The 17,401-nt window shown below is 59.2% G+C and overlaps 1 protein-coding gene across 1 annotated transcript; it reads left to right on the top strand.

The window, feature by feature from the left end:
* Positions 1 to 1,271: 1,271 nt before the first annotated feature.
* ATP2A1 (ATPase sarcoplasmic/endoplasmic reticulum Ca2+ transporting 1) lies at positions 1,272 to 17,382 on the top strand. Its single transcript, XM_075528414.1, has 22 exons — positions 1,272 to 1,389; positions 1,714 to 1,731; positions 2,138 to 2,220; positions 3,571 to 3,675; positions 4,380 to 4,518; positions 6,278 to 6,358; positions 7,386 to 7,471; positions 7,573 to 7,870; positions 8,005 to 8,171; positions 9,772 to 9,860; positions 10,114 to 10,216; positions 10,445 to 10,576; positions 12,051 to 12,176; positions 12,290 to 12,508; positions 12,962 to 13,297; positions 15,062 to 15,282; positions 15,370 to 15,572; positions 15,772 to 15,857; positions 15,954 to 16,087; positions 16,173 to 16,290; positions 16,447 to 16,564; positions 17,229 to 17,382. Exons 1-22 carry the CDS (start codon positions 1,272 to 1,274, stop codon positions 17,252 to 17,254), a joined length of 3,006 nt encoding a protein of 1,001 aa, XP_075384529.1. The 3' UTR covers positions 17,255 to 17,382.
* The last annotated feature ends 19 nt before the right edge of the window (positions 17,383 to 17,401 follow it).

Raw genomic sequence — 17,401 nt, 5'->3', positions numbered from 1 at the left:
ACAGCCTCTGTCAGGCACCTCTGTTTTGTCCTTTCCCCCAGACGGGCCTCCACAGAGCTGATCCCCACCCGCCTCCCCATTCCTTGGAGCCTAGTCTAGCCAGCTCCCTAGGCCCACTCTCGGTACAGGATGCCTGGCACCCTCCGGACTGGGTGGCAGGAGTGCTGCCGCCTTGGGGTTGCTGCGTCAACCCCTTAGGCTAAGAGAGCCAAAGAGGATGAGTTGGGGTGACTACCCCATCCCCCAACCCTCCCACCCACCCACCACCTTCATCCCTGAGACACTTATCCTGTCATCAGCACATTCTGCAGCCTCTTGGGTTACCCAACTGCCAGGGTATCCCGTTTTCCCGGGGGTGGGGATTCCCTGTCAGAGATGGCGGGGTGGGGGTGCTGAAGGCTCTGTTCCTGGAGAAGGTTGAGTTCAAGCGCCAGGAGGGGGGGTGTTTGGGGAGCGAGACAGGCAGTCCTGGCCTTGCTCACCAGGGCCTGGACACTAAATCCCTTGTTGATGGCTGCAGCAACCCCTCCCTGGAGTAAGGTTACCATCTTCTGCCCTGTCCACTGACCCTCTCCCTTCCCTACTGCCCCTTGTCCCACTTGAGCCATTTCCTCTGACCCCCAAAAGATGCTCTCCCCCTCTTCAGGACCTGGAAGGCTTGTGGTAGCACCGCTGCCCGTTCAACAAACGAAGGAAAGGAGACCATGCGTGGAGACAGATTCAGAGTGGACGAGAAGGGAAGAGGCGTGAGGAGAGGGAGAGGGCTGAGGGTGACAGGGCACCAATGAAGGGGGGCCCAAGCCGGTACAATTGAGGAAGCTGAGGCCATTTGGGGAGGGGTCGGTAAGCGGAAGATGGAAAACAGTCTCTCCCCATCCCCCTTCTCTAGGGCTGGGGCCACCTTAGCTTTCCCCATGAGTGACACCTCGGGCTGCAGCCCCACGGTTCCCCCTCTGTCAGCAGAAATCTTCTCTCTTCTAACCCCTCCTGCTGGAGTCTCAGCCAGCCAATCCCTGGTCTGGGGGAGGGGGAACCTGGCCCCCCCACTCCCTCATAAGGGCCAGCTGGGGGCTGGGGGGGTGGCCGGCTGCTGCAAGTGGGACGGACGGGGGTCAGAGTCTCGTGGAGGGAAGAAAAGCCTTGGGGGGGGGCAAGAGAGCAAAAGCAAGACACCCAGACAGACAGGCAAGTGGACACACTGAAGAAGGCCCCCCACGAGTGAGACCCCCCAGAAGGAATACAGTGCCCCTGGCCCCCAGGAAGGGAGCACAATGGAGGCTGCACACTCCAAGAGCACGGAGGAATGTCTGGCCCATTTTGGGGTGAGCGAGACCACAGGCCTCACCCCAGACCAAGTGAAGCGGCACCTGGAAAAATACGGCCCCAATGGTAAGTGTTTATTCTTTGATGGTGCTAAGGGTCTCCTGCACCACCCGCCCCCTCCCTGCTCCCCACCCCCAAACTAAGGAGAGAGAATGAATCTCTTGGGGATGAGCTAAGTTGAAGGAGAATAGGGGGTACTGGGTACTCAGAAAACAGGGTTTCTGAGCCCCCTAATTTTAGGAAATTTAATAGGATGACCTTGGGGGACCTCAGCTGTCCTTCCAGAAACCTGGTTCTCTTAAGCACAAAGTCCTGCTATGTGGGGGGCACAGGGTGGATTAGACTGAACCCCAAGTGAATATTTCCTTTTCTTCTTTTCTCGTTGGACAGAGCTCCCGGCTGAGGAAGGTAAGTGACTGAAATTTCAGAATTCTCATAAATGACCCTCCTTCTCCCACCCCTGCCCACTCTCTTGCCCTACAAACTCCTTGGGTAAATATCCCTCCCTTAAGGGTAGCACCTGGATAGGGTAGGGTGGGATTGGGGCAGTAGTTCCCAGGCACTTTTTCCTGGAGGTCGCCAGTCCTTGAACACGGGGCCATCACCTGGAGGAGTCTGTCCTTTGGCTTCCTAGCTGCTCCCACGGCAGCCCTACTTTCCAGGGCCTGGCTGCCCTTCACCTTGGACCTTTCCATCCCAGAACCAAGGCAGCCCCCTTTCAGACCCCGGACCCTAGCCTACCCCTGGAGCCCCAGACCTGAGCCCCCCACTCACCCCCTCGGGCTGGCTCTCCCCTGGCCTCTCCCCGCCCCAGGAAAGTCCTTGTGGGAGTTGGTGGTAGAGCAGTTTGAAGACCTCTTGGTGCGGATCCTCCTTCTGGCTGCCTGCATTTCCTTCGTAAGTGTGGGAAGGGTATCTGGGGGTGACTTGGTTCGCGGCTGGGGTGAGGGGCGATAGGAACCATCGAACCCGCGAGTCCAAGCCCACAGCATCCGATTCTGCAGATCCGAGCAGGGCAGGAAGGCGGGGCGCTGGTTCTCGTGCCCCCTCCTTCCGCCCCACGCTCCGAAGACAAGTTTCATTTCAGCTTGAAGGCTATTGTTCTCCGTCAGATACTAAAGCTAAGCCGCTCCAGAAGCCCCAGGGGCTTGGAGCGCTGGGGTTACCCTCCTCATGCCCCGGTTTCCCGGAAAGCTCAGACCAGACCCCGACCCGGGCTCCCCGGGGCTCCGAGACTACTACTCCCGGCATGCTCTGCGGCTCGCGCGCCGCTCCACCAATCCAGGCGCATCCTGGCGCCCCGCCCCGCCCTCCTGACGCTGATTGGCTGAGGGACAGACGCGGGAAAGCGCCGCTGGTGCTAGCGTGACTCAAGCGTGGCGCCCCTCGGCCCTGACCCTGACCCCGACCCCGACCCGACCCAGCCCCTTCCCAGGGTCTCGGCCCTAGGAGAATTGCAATTACAGGGTCTCCTTCTGCCCCGCCGAGCTGGCCTTCCGTCTACTTCGAACGCCCTCTGCTCCCAGCACAGCCTCAAGGCCCCTCCACTGTCCCTGCGCTGCGCAAAGCCCTCCCTCCTGCGTTTGGGGGGTGCTGGAATCTCCTCGTTCCTACCTTAGCTCTGCAAGCGGACAAGGGTCTGGAGGAAAGAAAACACACAAACAAACAACCTGGGGGGTGGCGGCAGTGGCGGAACGCCCTGCCTTCCATCGCTTTCGTAGAGGTCCCCCCAGTCCAAGCTAGCTGGCAGGGCTTCCGCTCCCTCTCCAGTTTGCTCCCTGACATTTGCCTGGGGCTGTTGCCTGGCAGTGGCGACAGCTGGGGCGGGCGGGGTGTGTAAGGGAGGCCCCGTAACCCTATCCTCCCCCTCCTGCTCCCTCTCGTGAAATCGGAGCTCTTCTGCCTTGAACTCTGGGGGAGGGCTGTGGGCGCCAAGCGTCTGTGAGGACCTGGGGGTTCTCCTATGGGTTTGGACCCTAGTGGTGTGGATGATGGGGGTGTGGGGTGCGGGGTGGAAAGGAGTTCTGAATATCCTGAGTTTCACCCCAAGACAAGTGAATGAAGACTTTGCGGGGTGGGGTCTCTGGTCAGGTCAGGGGAACCCGAAAGCACTAACTGGCTAATCCTGAGTTGTGGTGGTTTGTTTCGAACCCCCACCGCCACCCCGTCTTGCTCATCTCACCTCTGTGGTCTTTGGACCCTGTCCGCTTCCACTCTGTGCCCCTGACGGGTTTCCCTGCGCTCCAGGTGCTGGCCTGGTTTGAGGAAGGCGAGGAGACCGTCACAGCCTTTGTGGAACCCTTTGTCATCCTCCTGATCCTCATCGCCAACGCCATTGTGGGGGTTTGGCAGGTTAGCCCTGCATCCTGCTCACTCCTAACCCTGATGGATGATGGATGCCTCCTGCATCCATCCACCCTGCTTCCCACCGGCTGTGTGACCCCCCCACCCCAACCCTGCCCCCGCCTCCGCCTGTTTTTTCACCAGTAAAACCAGACCAATGGATGGTCCAAGAGGGTGGGCGTGTCAGTACCCTGCACAGTACCTGACATGAAGTCAGTAAATGCTGGTTCTGTGAGCACAGCGGCTTAAGCATTGAGTTGCTAATGACAGAGTTGGTGGTTCAAACCCACCCACCCATTGTTGCTCCAACCCACCCACCCATTGTTGCTCCTTGGGAGCCTCATGGGCCATGTGGTAATTGAAGACTGACACCCCCAGAAACCACAGGGGCAGTTCAGTACTTCTCTCCCTGTCAGGTTGCTATGAGTCCACACTGCCTCCTCGTTGTTGGCGGTGGGTTCACCTGGTTTGGCCTGACTCTCCATTAGTGTCCCCTACACACCTGCCCTCTGCACCAGGCACCATAACCGCATCACCCTGCCTGCTGGGCCGGTCAGGTCCCTCATTTTCCCAGGACTATGACCCTGCTCCCCCATCTCTACCCTGCCACCACCATGCCCCCAGGCTTCTCTAATCAACCGCTTCTCCTCCCATGACCTAGCCCCTCCCCGCCCCCCCATGCCCATCCTCCTCTCCTCCACCCTGTCCCCCAGGAACGAAATGCAGAGAATGCCATCGAGGCGCTGAAGGAGTATGAGCCCGAGATGGGGAAGGTCTACCGGGCTGACCGGAAGTCTGTGCAGAGGATAAAGGCCCGGGACATCGTCCCCGGGGACATCGTGGAGGTGGCTGGTGAGCACTGGGCAGGCCTGGGCATCTGAGACAAGGGTGTGGGTGCTGGAGATGCCAGCTGAAGTCTGGAAGCAGGTCCCACAGTGGCCTTCCCCTTGTCCCTCCTTCTCAGACTCCTCAGGAGGTCACCCCAGGGCATCCTGGCCTCAGGCTCCCTCCCTGCCCCCACCAGCATCTCAGCAGGAACAGCCAGTCCTGTCCCCAAGCCACCAGCAGACCCCTACCTCCCCCTCCTCTCACCCAGCACTTGCAAGCAACAGGTGGAGCTCGGTGCCTGCCAATGGCCCCTGTCCTCCCCCCGCTGAGGCCCGACTGCCCTCTCCTTGCTCCCACCCCAGCTTGGTCAGCTCTAAATCTTGACCTCGAAGCACCCTTGAGGCCTCTCAAGGGGGAAGGAGAGCCGGCTGAGGGAGGAGGAGGGGGGCGGGGGGTTGGGGGGGCAGTTCAAGCCCCCGACCATGTAAGGGAAACTCAGGCCCCAGCAGAGAGCACGGGACCTCAAGGGGGGGAGCCCGAGGAGGGGCCCCGCCTCTCCAGGACAGGGACACCTAATGCCCGCCCAGGGAGGGGTGGGGGCCGGGTGGCTAAGATTACTGGGATTCTACCCCCTTCGGCGGATTTCATATTTGTCCTGCACCACTCTCCATGCCTCCCAGACAGGGCGGGCAGGGAGTGCATCTGACTGGGCCTCCTTTCTCCTCATGCACCCCAACAGGGCGCTTAGGGAGAGGGAGGAGGGGCTTGCTGAAGACCCCTATGCCCATCACAGAGCCAGTTTGGTGACAGTTTGGAGACAGCGCCATGCATGTCTATAAATATCATCTAGGCTTGGGTGACAGGGTGCCCCGCCTGACTCCATCACACACCCCCGCCCTCCTCCTTCCAAGCTTCCTCTGTCCCAGAAGAGGGATCTCAGGGGCTGAGGGACAGAGAAGCAGTGGATCCCTGTCCCGGCAGCACCCTTGGGACCAGGGTGGAATTAGGCAGGAGGCCCTGGGAGGAGTTTCCTGTCTGGTGGAGGCATCTGTCTCTTCAGCTGCCTCCCCTCAGCAGACCCTGCACCAATCCCGCTGGCTGTGTCTTTCTCAGCGGCCCAACCTGGGCCCCCTTGTTCTCAGTTCCCACTGTGTCCTGCTTTTCTAGCCCCTCCAGGCCTGGCTGCCCTTCCAGCACCCCCTTCTCTGCTGGTCCCACCTCCTTGCACCCCCACCGGAACTGCATGTCTGCACTCAGCTCCTGCCTCAATGCTTCCTGCCGAGTGCTTGTGTTGTGCTGTGTGTGTGCGTGTGTGCGTGCACACAGGTGCACACACATCTGTGCTGTGCCCTGGCTCTGGCTTCATTCTCTCCCTGTCCCCTCACACGCTTCCCTTCCACTCACCCCGAGGTCTCCTTGGCCTGAGGCCCCATCTTTCTCCCTGCGTCTGTCTCCGTTTGGCTTGGTCCCTCCCCTTCTCATTTGGACTTTCTTATCCCGCTGGATTGCCATCGCCCCCTCAGTCACTCGGCACGCCTTCATTGAGCGCATGCTCCGTGCCATGCGGGGCAGCATGCCACGACACGGTGGAGCCCACCGCCCGGTAGGGGAAGAAAGGCTTTCGACATGGGCCTGAGTGTTAAGACCAGGGCTGAGTTGGCTACCAACTGGAGCCCAAGAATGGGGCTACCCAGCCCAGGATGATCTCCCCAGGCTGGAGGATGGGTGTGGGTTAGACAGGAAGACACGTTCCCTCCCAGCTGACTCTCCCTTCTCTCCTCAGTGGGGGACAAAGTCCCTGCAGATATCCGGATCCTCTCCATCAAATCTACCACTCTCCGGGTCGACCAGTCCATCCTCACAGGTCCGGTGAGCTGGTCCCCACTGGGTGTGGGGATGAGGATTGGGTGAGGGGAGAGCTGGGTGGGCGAACAGGGATGGAATTCAGATGGGCCGAGGAGAGCATCCAGCAATGGGGACACCCCCTGCCAGAGTGGGCAACACCACTCGGCCTTAGTCACGCTGTCACAAGCCCGACACGCAAGGGTCATGGGAGAGGGCAGGCCCTTCTACCTGGGCCTCTGCACGGACATGCACACCCAGAGAAGGAGCCCGTCTCCTCTGACAATCTTGAACGTTCTTCCCAGGGAGGAGGCCTTAAGATAGCGGTTCTCAACCTGTGGGTCATGACCCCTTTGAGGGTCAAACGACCCTTTCACAGGCGTCGCCCGATTCCTCACAGGAGCGAAATGACAGTGATGAAGTAGCAATGAAAATAATGTTATGGTTGGGGGGGGTCAGCGCCACAGGAGGAGCTGTCTGAAAGGGTCGCAGCGTGAAGAAAGCTGGAGGGAAGTTCTGATGTACTTCCAACCACGCTGCTTCTGCTACCCCCTTGGGAAGGAAGGAGGCGGCGAAGAGCCAGTGCCATTGCCCTGTGACCCCAAGTGGGGAGGACAGGCTGAGGTGGGAGAGTCGCTGGCGCCATTACGGCAAAGGAGGCGAGCTCCTAGGACGAGGGACCGCTCCCGGCCAGGAACCCCATTTGCCGTATCCGATACCCTTTCTGGTACGCCGGCTGATTGCATTTGTACCGAGATCTTGTTCTGCAGCGCACACATGGACATCCCCCACAGCCTGATAGGGGGTAACCCAGCCTAGGCCATTGGAAACCACGCCTTTGTAAGTGGTTAAGCTGGGGCTCCAGTCAAGGTCTTTCTGCTCTGAGTGGTGGATATCCCGCTTCCCCTCCAGCAGCCTCCCTGCGAGGTCAGGTCTCCTCCAGCACCCATGTTGCATCCTATCCCGACTGCACCCTGCCAGACTCAGGGTGGGGGCTGAGGGGAAGGGACATGATGTCATCTGAAAGCCCTCTGGGCCCCTCTCCACAGGGGAGTCCGTCTCTGTCATCAAGCACACAGACCCTGTCCCCGACCCCCGGGCTGTCAACCAGGACAAGAAAAACATGCTGTTCTCGGTGAGCCGTCCAGGGTCAGCAGGAGGGGGGAAGAGATCAGCCCCCCCGAGGAGGGGGGGTCACCTCTGGCCTGATTCCCGGCCCCTTCTTCACCTTCACAGGGTACCAACATTGCAGCTGGCAAGGCCATCGGCATCGTGGCCACCACTGGGGTGGCCACTGAGATCGGCAAGATCCGTGACCAAATGGCGGCCACTGAGCAGGAGAAGACCCCCCTGCAGCAGAAGCTGGATGAGTTTGGGGAGCAGCTCTCTAAGGTCATCTCCCTCATCTGCGTGGCTGTCTGGCTCATCAACATCGGCCACTTCAATGATCCCGTCCACGGCGGCTCTTGGTTCCGAGGGGCCATCTACTACTTTAAGATTGCCGTGGCCCTGGCCGTGGCCGCCATCCCGGAAGGTAGGACAGCCTCTCCTTCTCCCCGTAGCCAACCATGGCAGCCACGGGGCCTTTCCCCTGGGAAGGTAGCATTGACGGGCTCCAGGGAGGAGGACCTGATGCCTCCACCCCTGGGCTGTCCCCGCTCCCCGCAGGCCTTCCCGCCGTCATCACCACCTGCCTGGCCCTGGGCACCCGCCGGATGGCTAAGAAGAACGCCATCGTGCGGAGCTTGCCCTCCGTGGAGACCCTGGGCTGCACCTCCGTCATCTGTTCTGACAAGACAGGCACCCTCACCACCAACCAGATGTCCGTCTGCAAGGTCAGCCCACCGACGCCCAGGGGTGACACGGGCTCCCCTAATGGGGTGCCCCCTCACTACTTTCTCTGGACCTGAGAAAATGGTCGCCAGGTAGACAGAGCATCTTTCTGTCAGCCAGGAAAACCCTTCCTCCTGAGCCAGACCCTTGACAGTGCCGCCATCAGTGTGCCGGACACTGCTGGGGGTTGGGGGGAGAGTGCTGCCAACAGTCCCAGGAAGGGAGACTCTCCGTCCACTTAGCAGTCTGTCAGAGGAGGAGACGGAGGCTCTGGAAAAGAGCATGGCTTGCCCAAAGATGCAGTTGTTTCAAACCAAGTCTGGCTCTCGGGCTCCTTCATCCACACCAGCCTGCCCTCCTGATCGTCCGGCATTTTCTTAGTTTGGCCTGGACCCTCTCCTGGGCCTCAGACCCACTGGGGTTCTGAATCTTGTCTCAAAAGATTCAACCCAAACTTGCTCCCGCCTAGTCGATTCTGACCGACAGCAACTCCGCGGAACAGGGGAGAACTACCCATGGGTTTCCGCGATGAAACTTTTTGATGGAAAGAAAGCCTCCTCTTTGTCCTGCAGAGCAGCTGGTGGTCTCAAACTGCTGACCTTGCCATTAGCAGCCCAAAGCACAGCCACTGGGTCAGCGGGGCTCCTGGACTTCTTCTCAAGGGGCTTCAAAGGGTTTGTGGGAGAAGCCCATGGCCTTTCAATTCCACCTTCTCAGGGACCTTCTGAACCCCCCTGGTCATGTAGCAGCGATGCACATTGGGTGGGCGCTCGCTAAGAGGGGCCTGGTGAATGCTCTGCGCGCGGAGGCCCAGGGTCTGCTATCTGATGTGATCCGTCGTCAGTGCTCATCATGGGGAAGAAAGGCTAGGTGTCAGAGCGGAAACAAAGATGAATCTGCATGGACACGCCTGGCAGGTGGGGTGGGGGGGTGGTCATCCCATCCACGATCCAAAGGTAAAGGATGCCTGTCCTTGGGACTTCTGCAGGGCAGCGCACCCAGGAAACAAGCATGCTGAGAAGCTGGGCCTCTGGGTTCTTTGGGGCACCCTCAGGGTCGCCTGCCTTCTAACATTTCAATGGGTGCAACTCCAGAGGCCCCCGGACTCACTCCACCTCAGAACGCTGTCCTCTTAGAACACTTCCGCACCGTTGCCTTCTCCTCTCACGAGGGGAAAGTCCGGGCCGTGTCACCCCTGCTGACCGGGCTCCCACTGGCCTGTGGCCCTGCCTCCTGCTGTGTTCATGGTTTCCTTGCCCATGTTGGGAAGTGAAGCCATTTCTCAGGGAGAGCACCCAAGTGGCAAACTCATCCTCTGAAACCAGGTCTGCCCACAGCTTCTGGCACGGGAGCCGGGGGCACCCCCAGACCTGCTCTCCACTTAGCGGCAGGGCCCAGCATTCCTTAGTGAAGTCACACCCAAAGGGGACCCTAGCCAGGCCTGTGGTGCTGCTCGCACATCACCAGCACATGGTGACTGCAGGGCCACGGGGAGAGAGGAGGAGGGGGGAAGGAAGGAAACGGGCATCGAACGACTAGCTGATCGATCGTCTTCAGGGAGGGGAGCAGATCGACATCTGTGTCCATGCCCTATCCCTGCAGATGTTTATCGTCGACAAGGTGGACGGGGATGCCTGCTCCCTGAATGAGTTCTCCATCACTGGCTCTACTTATGCTCCGGAGGGAGAGGTGTAAGTTTCCAAGGGTCACCCCACTCCTCCTGCCCCCGATGCCCACCCCTCTCCTGGCTCTCCCATTCCCCTTTGATTTCCTTTCTCCGTCCCCGCCCCCGCCCCCCCTGTCTTCTCTCCCACCTGCTCTCTGAGGTGGTTTGCCGCCTCCCCACCTGTCCTTCCTCATCACCCCGTGTTCTCTCTGCATCTCACCCCTGTTCTTCTCTCTCGGCCTGTCTCGCCTCTGCTTCCCTCCCCACCCTGCTGCCAGCTTGAAGAATGATAAGCCAGTGCGGGCAGGGCAGTATGATGGGCTGGTGGAGCTGGCCACCATTTGTGCCCTGTGCAATGACTCCTCCTTGGACTTCAACGAGGTAACCTCCCCGCTCCCAACAAAGCCTCTCATCCCCCCACCCCGCCACCTTCCCTTTCCAATGCACTCTGGGTCAAGGGGAAGAGGTCCCTCCCACCCTGCAGCTTTCCTGGGCAGGGAATGGCGTGCCCCTCCAAGCTGTAGATGCACGATGAGTCGGACAGGTGGGAGCAAGGCATGAGGAGGGGCCTGGGTCACCGACTTCTGCTTCTCCCTCTGCCCATCTCAGTCTAAAGGTGTCTATGAGAAGGTCGGGGAGGCCACGGAGACAGCCCTCACCACACTGGTGGAGAAGATGAACGTGTTCAACACCGACATCAGGAACCTCTCCAAGGTGGAGAGGGCCAACGCCTGTAACTCGGTGAGTCTGGGGACGCCCCCCGCCCTTTCTTCACCCAACACCCTAGGCACCCAAGAAAGCTTAGGAGGCAGAGATAGGGCTGGTGCCTACTGCGGGCCTCTGCAGGCAGGGAATGACCGTAGGTAAGGTCTATAAATGCTCTTTCTGCGGCAAGGTCCCTTGGGAAATTTCGAGACCCACTCTTCCTCTTGCGTCCCTAGTGGAAATGGACAATGGACGAGGCTGGGCACCGAATCCACAAGGGACCCATCTTCAAACTCAGACTCCCTGCCATCGAGTCAGTGCCCACCCATGGTGGCCCAGCAGGGCAGGGTAGAATTAACTACCCACGGTGAGCTTCCAAGACTGGCTTTTAAGGGGATCGAAAGCCTCCTCCTCCTGAGGAGTGGGTGGTCGTTGGAATTACTGACCTTGTGGTTAGCCGTCCGACGCATCGCCCACCACCCATCGGGGTCACCCTCCTTTCCATTGTCCTCAAAGGTCAGTTGCGGTCGTCAGATCTCAGTGGTGAACACCTTCCAGGTGGTGGCGCTCACTCTCAGTTCTTCCTGTTGATAGCTACAGGCTGGCCCACGCTGAGACCCCCCCACGGCCCCTACACACACACACACATACACACACACACGTTTCTGTTAGTTTTGAATATTGAGAGACAGCGGCTGCTTTCCTTGATGTGACCACACAATTGCTCACTCGCTCACTCGCTCTCTCATTCACTGACTGCCATCCAGTGGAAGCCGCTCAACAGGACAGGGTTGAGCCGCCCCACTGGGTGGCGAAGATTGAAGCTCTTCATGGGAGTAGAAAGCCTCGTCTTTCTCACTCGGAGCGGCTGGTGGTTTTGAACTGCTGACCTGATCGGTGGTAGCAGCCCACCAGGCAACCACGGCCTGCAGGACTCCTTACCAAATGGCAACAGTGGCAGACAGCCTACATGTCTATGGATAGAGGACTCGTTTTTTTATTTTTCAAAATGAAAGCCATGCCTGGCAAAGGGCAGAGGATGTGAGCAGACATGAGAACTGTGAGCCAACCGCCCCCCCACCTCCACGTGTGGCGAGAGAGCCCTTAGTGAGCACAGCAAGTGGGCACTCGGCCGGCGCAGTCTGCGGGCATATGTGGTTGTTGACCTTTAACGTCCTTAAAATGAAAGAGAGGCAGCAGGTCCACGCTCAGTCACACCTGGCCGTATGTCCGGTGTGCGGCTGCCACGGTGCCGGGCACCACATCGGACAGTGCTGGTGACAGACCCTTGGTCAGTGCCACACCAGCCCCTGTCTCTGCCCTGGACGCTGATGGCCGGCGATGCCCTGAGGGCTGGAATTCTCTCCATTTGTTCTCTCTGGAGCCACAGCGCCTTTGCCTCAGAGCCAGCTGGGGGTCTGCTGGGATCTCCAGATCCTGTTGTGGTCCAGATTCTTTCCTTGTCCACCCGGGATCATCCTGGTCTCTCTGTCCATCCCCTCTCTCCCAGGTCATCCGCCAGCTAATGAAGAAGGAATTCACCCTGGAGTTCTCCCGAGACAGGAAGTCCATGTCTGTCTATTGCTCTCCAGCCAAATCTTCCCGGGCTGCCGTGGGCAACAAGATGTTCATCAAGGTCAGAAACTAAGCCTGGTGCCAGCGCCTCCCTCCTGGGCTCTCCTAAGCCTGAAGCCCTGGCCCCCCGGGCAGGAAGGAGTGCTGTCTGATGCTCCCTGTCCCATCTCCTAGGGGGCCCCTGAGGGCGTCATCGATCGCTGCAACTACCTGCGAGTAGGCACCACCCGGGTGCCCATGACAGGGCCCGTGAAGGATAAGATCATGTCCGTGATCAAGGAGTGGGGCACTGGCCGCGACACCCTGCGCTGCCTGGCCCTGGCCACCCGGGACACGCCCCCAAAGCGAGAGGACATGTTCCTGGATGACTCTGCCAAGTTCGTGGAGTATGAGGTGGGCGAAGGCAGCCCCGGCCCCTTCTCACACCACTGGTTGGGCCAGGCCCTTCTTCTGGAGGGTCAGAACACCCTTCCAAGTCCTCCGCTGGTCTGGGGCTGTGCTAGTGTGTTTTCGGGTGGGCTGCAAGGACTAGGTGGGCAGCTGAGCCTTGAGCATATGCGCCCCTGCCGAGGGCCCCCTCCACTGTGGTCCAGCACTGACCTAGGAGTGGGTGCCCCTGGGAGAGCATCGAGGCCATGCCCTCCCCTCCAGGCCTCCATAGGCCGGCAGGTAGACGGGATGGAGTGGACTCCTGGAGGCAGAGGCATTCTCATTTCCAGTCCTTCTCAGTCCCTTAAGACTGGCCTACAACGGGCCTGGCCCTGCCTGGATGATACCCCTCACAGAGGAAGCTGCTAGGGTGGCCAAGCCCCTCCCTGACCCCGTCACTCTGCTCTGCCTCCCCAGCTGGACCTGACCTTTGTGGGTGTGGTAGGCATGTTGGACCCGCCCCGCAAGGAGGTCACAGGCTCCATCCAGCTGTGCCGAGATGCCGGCATCCGGGTGATTATGATCACAGGGGACAACAAGGGCACGGCCATCGCTATCTGTCGGCGCATCGGCATCTTCAACGAGATGGAGGAGGTGGCAGACCGGGCCTACACTGGCCGGGAGTTCGATGACCTGCCCCTGGCTGAGCAGCGGGAAGCCTGCCGCCGCGCCTGCTGCTTCGCCCGCGTGGAGCCCTCCCACAAGTCCAAGATCGTGGAGTACCTGCAGTCCTTCGATGAGATCACTGCCATGGTGAGTGCCGCAGGCGCCCTGGCACCAAATGGGGCTTCGGACCACTCTTGAGGGGGGTGGTGTTGGTGGGAGGGGGCTGAAGGAGAGAGAGCGTGGGAAGGATATGGACTAGAAGATTCTGAAACTCTGTGTGTGTGTGTGGGGGGGTGTCAAGAAAATTTTGCCACAGCAAGATGTTCTGAGCCCACACCCCAAAAACTGAATTCAAAATCCACCGGTGCAAGAGGAATTACTGAAATCCAAATGAAGACTGAGCATGATAGTTGGATAAGAGGAAAGTCAAAGGAAATAGAGGAAAGAGCTAGGAGGCAAAAGGCATTTATAGAGGTCTAAATAAAGGCATGTACATATGTAAATATATATGAGGATATGGAAATAGATCTATGTGCATATATTTATAGGTTTAGTATTAAGATAGCAGATGGACATTGGGCCTCCACTCAAGTATTCGCCCAATGCAAGAATACTTTCTTCTATTAAATTGGCATTCCATGATGGTCACCTTTCCGACACTATCGATGAAGACAAAGCGGGTGAATAAGCAAATGTGGTGAGGAAAGCTGATGGTGCCCGGCTATCAAAAGATATAGCGTCTGGGTCTTAAAGGCTTGAAGGTAAACAAGCAGCCATCTAGCTCAGAAGCAACAAAGCCCACATGGAAGAAGCACACCAGCCTGTGTGATCACGAGGTGTCTAAGGGATCAGGTACCAGGCATCATCAGAGCAAATGAAATCATATCATTGTAAATGAGATGGGGAGTGCAGAGTGGAGACCCAAAGCCCATTTGTAGGCCACTGGACATCCCCTTACAGAAGGGTCTCAAGGAGGAGATGAGCCAGTCAGGGTGTGATGTAGCAACGATGAAAGATACAACTTAAAAAAAATAAATTAAAAAAAAAGAAAGATGCAACTTTCCTCTAGTTCCTAAATGCTTCCTCCCCACACACTATCATGACCCCAATTCTACCTTACAAATCTGGCTAGACCAGAGGTTGTACACTGGTACAGATAGGAACTGGAAACACAGGGAATCCAGGGCGAATGATCCCTTCAGGACTAGTGGTGTGAGTGGCAATACTGGGAGGGTAGAGGGAGAATGTGTTGGAAAGGGGGACCGATTACAAGGATCTACATATAACCCCCTCCCTGGGGGACGGACAACAGAAAAGTGGGTGAAGGGAGATGTCGGGCAGGGCAAGATATGACAAAATAATAATTTATAAATTATCAAGCGTTCATGAGGGAGAGGGGAGCGGGGAGGGAAGGGAAAAATGAGGACATGATGCCAGGGGCTTAAGTGGAGAGCAAATGTTTTGAGAATGACGAGGGCAATGAATGTACAGATGTGCTTTACACAATTGATGTATGTATGGATTGTGATAAGAGTTGTAAAAGCCCCTAATAAAAAAATTTTTTAAATCCACCGGGCGAAGATGCTCAGGGCATCTCTGGTATTGCCTTGGGAGACGCTGCAGCAACCTCGGTCCCCATCACACAGTGGGCGCGTGTAGCCAGGTGCCGCCAGCTCGATGTTGTGGTTGGCGATGGTATCACCATCATTAAGTTTGTTCAAAGCCGTCGTTTGTTTGCATACTTCTGTTTTATGGCCGTGTGTGCCCGAACTGGCATACCAATTTCTCATGCGCAAAGGGGGTGTGAGTGGAGGAAGTTTAACGCTGGACCTGAGGTCTGCAGGCCCCGCTGCAGGGTTTCCATGCGGGCACTGTGGAGAAGGCGCCCTGAGTCCCACCTTCGCCTCCCAGACAGGTGACGGCGTCAACGACGCCCCTGCCCTGAAGAAGGCGGAGATCGGCATTGCTATGGGCTCCGGCACCGCCGTGGCCAAGACCGCTTCTGAGATGGTGCTGGCCGATGACAACTTCTCCACCATCGTGGCCGCCGTGGAGGAGGGCCGCGCCATCTACAACAACATGAAGCAGTTCATCCGCTACCTCATCTCCTCCAACGTGGGCGAGGTGGTCTGGTAAGCGGACGCGGAGGAAGGTGGGGAGGGGCGAGGGGAGAGGGACCTGGCTCTGGCTGGACTGTGCCCACTGTCTTCTTCCTGCAGCATCTTCCTGACAGCCGCCCTGGGGCTGCCTGAGGCCCTGATCCCCGTGCAGCTTCTGTGGGTCAACCTGGTGACAGATGGGCTCCCGGCCACGGCCCTGGGCTTCAACCCGCCAGACCTGGACATCATGGACCGCCCCCCCAGAAGCCCAAAGGAGCCTCTCATCAGTGGCTGGCTCTTCTTCCGCTACATGGCAATCGGGGGTAGGCAGGCTGGGACCCAGCCCCCACACCTCACGGTCAGCCCTGAGGCCTGATTCCCCTCTAAGACACTGGCTCCCTAATGCCTTCTCCTCCCGATGGGCCCTATCCTCAACCAGCTGCCCCCGGGCATGTGCGGTCCTCCTGACACCCTCCAAATGGAAGCCCTGACCTACCCCCTGAACCCCATCTTCTGCTGCAGGTTATGTGGGTGCAGCTACAGTGGGCGCTGCTGCCTGGTGGTTCATATATGCAGAGGACGGGCCGCAGGTCAACTACAGCCAGCTGGTAGGCAGAGTGCCGAGAGGGGGTGGTTACCAGGGTTAGGGGCAGTGCTTGGAGCCTCCACAGGGACTCAGTGCCCTCCCCCCCGGCCCTTCGCAGACTCACTTCATGCAGTGCACCGAGGACAACCCGGACTTTGAGGGTCTGGACTGTGAGGTCTTTGAGGCCCCTGAACCCATGACCATGGCCTTGTCCGTGCTGGTCACCATCGAGATGTGCAATGCTCTCAACAGGTGAGGCCCCGCCCCCCAGGCCCACCTCCTCGCCTCACCCCTTGCTTTCTGGACACATCTCCACTCCTGGCTCCTTTTTTTGCAGCCTGTCTGAGAACCAGTCCCTCCTGAGGATGCCGCCCTGGGTGAACATCTGGCTCCTGGGCTCCATCTGCCTCTCCATGTCCCTCCACTTCCTCATCCTCTATGTTGACCCCCTGCCGGTGAGCCTCCTCCTGGCACAGGCCACTTCCTGCTAATCTCCTTAGGGAGCCCTTGTGGGACCCAGGTCTATGGCAACCAGAAGTGGGTGGGCTGGTGCTGGGCCTTGGGCCTGCGGCTCCTACCCTGCTTCAACAGGGTGCTCTCTGTGCTCTCAGATGATCTTCAAGCTCCGGGCCCTGGACTGGAACCAGTGGTTCATGGTCCTCAAGATCTCACTTCCGGTCATCGGGCTGGACGAGGTGCTCAAGTTCGTTGCTCGGAACTATCTAGAAGGTAAGCCCCTGGGCTCCTCGCAGCCCGGGCCACGGGCCCTCCCTGCGTGCGCACAGTGTGCACCGCGCCTGCGCTCCTCTTCCTCCCCAGGTGGGCGTGTCCTTGTTGGCCTTGTAGGACCAGGGTCCACCAGGGAGGAGCACCCCAGGCCCCCCTGCTTCCCCTACTCTCTGCGGGGCACCCCCAAACCGCCTCTTCTTGCCGCCCCACCTCGGTAACGGCCCTCTCTGTCCTCTGGCCACAGGATAACCTGTTCCCCCTCCTCCATCTCTTTGAGCCGTGTCACAGGTATTGGTCCTTCTTGCCCTTGCCCCAGCAGTTCTGCCAGCCGCCTGCGCCTGCGCCTGCCTCCACACCTGAGGTCACTTGCGCACTCCAAGCTCCACCTGGCTGGAGCCACTGCTGCCGCCCACTGCCCGCGGGGGAGTGGGAGCCGCTGCTCTCTGGGGCCTCCCCGCGCTGCGCTGCGCTGCGCTGCGCAGGGTCTGGCGCGCTGAGCTCTCTGCTGCTAGGGCCGCAGTGCTGGGGGCAGTGGGGTCTGGGGACACAGGTGAGTGAGGAGCATGAGGGCGAGTGCCCCTCCCTCCAGGTGAGTGTGCTGGGCGTCTGCAGGCTCAACCCCACTCCTGCCCGCCCCGCCTCTCATCCGCCCTTCTCTTTGCAGATCCTGAAGATGAACGCCGGAAGTAACCAATCCTTCCTCCCTGTCGATCCTGCCCCATAGCGACGCATCTTCAGCCAGAGCTGTGGCACGCCCCCTGTCCCCCACGTTGTCTGTTTATAAACTCTGAGCCCCTCACCCCTCTCCCCCTTTACCTTGTAAACCCTCCCCCTTGT

The sequence above is a fragment of the Tenrec ecaudatus genome, chromosome 12 (assembly GCF_050624435.1).
Source record: "Tenrec ecaudatus isolate mTenEca1 chromosome 12, mTenEca1.hap1, whole genome shotgun sequence".
Lineage (NCBI taxonomy): Eukaryota > Metazoa > Chordata > Mammalia > Afrosoricida > Tenrecidae > Tenrec > Tenrec ecaudatus.
The sequence above is the reverse complement of the archived record's forward strand: the minus strand, read 5'-3'. Positions and strand labels throughout refer to the sequence as shown.